The sequence below is a fragment of the Poecilia latipinna genome, unplaced genomic scaffold, assembly GCF_001443285.1.
Source record: "Poecilia latipinna isolate Pla-1442-1.1 unplaced genomic scaffold, P_latipinna-1.0 Scaffold2236, whole genome shotgun sequence".
In the NCBI taxonomy this organism is placed as follows: Eukaryota; Metazoa; Chordata; class Actinopteri; order Cyprinodontiformes; family Poeciliidae; genus Poecilia; species Poecilia latipinna.
In genome coordinates this window covers 97,667-101,328 of record NW_015114852.1, presented here as the reverse complement: position 1 = coordinate 101,328, position 3,662 = coordinate 97,667, and the positions used below count along the sequence as shown (strand labels likewise).

The window sequence follows — 3,662 nt, the reverse complement described above, 5'->3', positions numbered from 1 at the left end:
GTCAACAATGTCTCCATTAGAACCAACAGGATCAAAATGGCTCTGCTTTCCTTTGTTTATGAAATATATTGATCACACATAGCTGTTTCTCCAGAAGTATGCAAACGTAGCAGTAAATTTATTATGTTTTTTTAGTTTTATTGTTTTTATTTTTTTACTCACTAACAAAAATTGTAAACTTTGTTTTAGTTCCCAGTTTACTGCTCTGCTGTGGAAAGTCTACAGGTAAAAGAAAAATCTTCCTCATTAATGTTGACTAGAGCTGAGAATATTGACTGACATCAATTGATTCAATTATGCTTCTGTCTTCTTCATGACATACCAGCATTTCCAGTAGGGAAACTCAGACAACTTTTACCTTCACTTGAATTACTTTTATTGAGAGATGTTGGGATTAATGTGAGTTTTCTTGTTGGGAGAAAAAAAAAAGTGTATTTTACTGACATCTTGGCTTCTGGAGAATCTTTGGTCTGTTGAACTATAAATAGCTGCGAGAGGCTTTGGAGCAACAAGCCTGTTATACTTGGGAGCGACTCCATATGAGGCTGTAATCCACTTTGTAAATAACATGATGTATGATTAGGTTCCTTCTCCAACTGATGATTCACCTTTTTTATTTTTATTTTTTCCAACTCCACACATAGTGACAGAAAATGATCATATGTTTTATTATGATGCAGGAATCTCACTAGGTAGTGGAGGCTCTTTGGGTCCTAGAAAATATAAATACACATTACCAATGTGAAACTACCTATTGAAATGTTTTACTGTATTCAGTCTATTTCATTTTGCACATTTCTAAGAGGATTAATAAATAAAGAATTCTGTGTTCAGCAGCACTAAAGCCAGTCCTCACTGTGTCTCCATCATGGCTGAATCCTGGAGCCTCAGTGACTCTGAGCTGTGAGGTTAAACCTTCATCTGCAGGATGGAGGTTCTACTGGTATAAAGCTGTTCCTGATTTATCAAAGAACAACTACAGATATGAGCTGCTGCCTCATACCATCCATGGGTCTGAACTGAACATCATTCATGGACAGAAACAAACAGCAGGATTTACATGTAGAGCTGGAAGAGGAAACCCAGAGGATTTCACTGATTACAGTGAACCAAAGTTTGTCTGGTCTGCAGGTCAGTGTGATTCAAACTAATGAACTAATCTTCTATCATTAAGTTTTAGTTAATGTGTGATTATCTCATTTTGACTTAAAAGTCTATGAATCATGTTAAACTAAGGCTACATTCACACTGCAGAGTGAAATGACCCAAATCAGATTTCTTTCTGTTCTTATGTGACCTCTATCTGATCATACTGCATATGATGATTGGGTCTTTTCCAATGTGATCCAGGTCACTTATGGTTCAAAATCTGATCCATATCTGATCTTTTTAAATCTGTACCACCAGGTCGTCTTCATCCTGAATGTCATTGAAACTCGTCAAACGTCACTAAAGGTTGTTTGTAGGAAGCAGACAGGAGATCAAACACAGGAGGCATATTTAGAAATGTGAACGAGCACGCAAAAAAAAATCCATTTCACAATAAACTGGAATTGAGCTTTAATGTGTGGCTGCAGCCTTAGAGAAAAAACTTGTTGTCATTCATGGACACAATTTGTGCAAAAAGTTGTTATTGATTGAAACATTAGTACTAGAAAAATATACAAGGTACAATTGATAAAAACGAAATACTGAGCGCAAGGAGGAGAAACAGTGAAACAAAGTGATTTATTAGCATAAATGTTCAGAACTCATTATTCAGAATTGCACTTGTTGAAATATGTGAAGAGGAAAATCTCTTCAAAAACATAGAAAAGGTTTTATTTCAAGTTGATTTCCTCCTGATTTATTTGATGTGTTTCTTGTTCTCCAGATTCTCGTCCAGCAGCGTCTCTCACAGTGAGTCCTGACAGAGAGAAACTTTTCACTGATGAGAAAATCCAACTGAAGTGTTCAGGAAGCTCTGCTGACTGGAGAGTGAGGAGATTTACACAATTATACTACAATCCAGATTTATCAAACTGCTCCAACTGGGGATCAATGACTGGATCCTCATGTACCTTCATCAGTCTTCAGTACCACAGAGCTGTGTACTGGTGTGAGTCTGGATCAGGAGAGTTCAGCAATGCAGTCAACATCACTGTATACCGTAGGTTAATTTAAATGTTTTTATCTTCTGACTTTAAAGTTTGATCCCATGTTGTCCATCTAAATTAATTATATTTAGTTTTACTTATGAATTATGTTTAATTTTTGATGGACATAATAATCAGCTTGATAACATTTCACAACTTTTAATGTTGTTTTTTTATTAGTAGCATGTATGTTTCAATGTTAAGAAAGCTGAGTGGATCCTTTTAAATGTTGCTATTACTTTGTTGTAGATGTCACTGTCCTTCAATGCTCACAATGTGACTCTAACAGGTTTTTAATATGGAAAATAAACTGTTAAACTGTTTCTCCGTCCAACAGCACCAGATTCCATCCTCACTGTGTCTCCATCATGGCTGAATTCTGGAGCCTCAGTGACTCTGAGCTGTGAGGTTAAACCTTCATCTGCAGGATGGAGGTTCTACTGGTATAATGTTGTTCCTGATTTCTCAAAGAATTACTACAGATATGAGCTGCTGCCTGGTAGCATCAGTGGGCCTGTAGAGAACTCCTTCATCATTCATGGACAGAAACAAACAGCAGGATTTATATGTAGAGCTGGAAGAGGAAACCCAGAGGATTTCACTTATTACAGTGAACCAAAGTTCATCTGGTCTGCAGGTCAGTGTGTTTCTGTTCTACTACTAAACTTCTATCTTGCTGACCAACCTGACATCCCACTGATCATGTCTGAGGTTTTCCTGGACAGACGTTTGTAAAATTAGATTGTATGATTGAAGATTTAATTCAACAAACAGAACTTTATACAGTGGTGAAAATTGATTTAATTTCCATTCATAAGAGCTGGACAATAAATCATTAACAGTATATTTTGCAATAGACAAAATCAATATCAATAAATTATACATTTGATAGAACGTTAAAAAATTTCACTGAACTATGATCCAGAACCCCACAGCATTCTGGGAGATGTAGGCAGATGAAAGGCTTCTAATGTTCAACCTCTGATGGTCAACTAAGTTAAGTGGGTGGCATCAACTAACTCACTGGTTACCTAGCAACAATCTGTTGAGTAACATGCCTCATAATGAAAAACATTAAAAATAAAAAACTATGTAGTGGAGTGATAAAGGATAAAACAGGAAAGGTCACCTTATTCGTTTTTCAGTCTTTAGAATATTAAAAACAAAAAACTATTCAATAATTATTGAGATTGACTGATATGAAACTTTTATATTGTCTTAAGTTTTCAGTCATATTGTCCATCTAAAGCAGGGAGGCCCAGTGTGAGGAACACATTGGAGATATTGATGGAATAATTATTTCCTCCATGTTGTTCTTCAGATCCTCATCCAGCAGCGTCTCTCTCAGTGAGTCCTGACAGAGAGCAACACTTCACCTCTGAGTCTGTGACACTGAACTATGGAGGAAACTCTGCTGAGTGGAGAGGGATGAAGTTTTCAGTAACAGGTCATCTGATATATTTAAGAATCTGTTGGGCAATGACTGGATCTTTATGTACCATCAATCGGACTCACTCTGATAAGTCA

General features: G+C 36.4%; 1 protein-coding gene across 1 annotated transcript in view; it reads left to right on the top strand.

The window, feature by feature from the left end:
• Positions 1-768: 768 nt before the first annotated feature.
• The window catches only part of LOC106936889 (uncharacterized), a 10,875-nt gene continuing 7,981 nt past the window's right edge, over positions 769-3,662 (top strand). The window contains exons 1-4 of the mRNA XM_015018136.1: positions 769-1,131; positions 1,874-2,149; positions 2,473-2,772; positions 3,457-3,553. Coding sequence (XP_014873622.1) covers positions 2,041-2,149; positions 2,473-2,772; positions 3,457-3,553 — 506 coding nt within the window. The 5' untranslated portion in view covers positions 769-1,131; positions 1,874-2,040. The remainder of the gene's footprint in view (positions 1,132-1,873; positions 2,150-2,472; positions 2,773-3,456; positions 3,554-3,662) is intronic.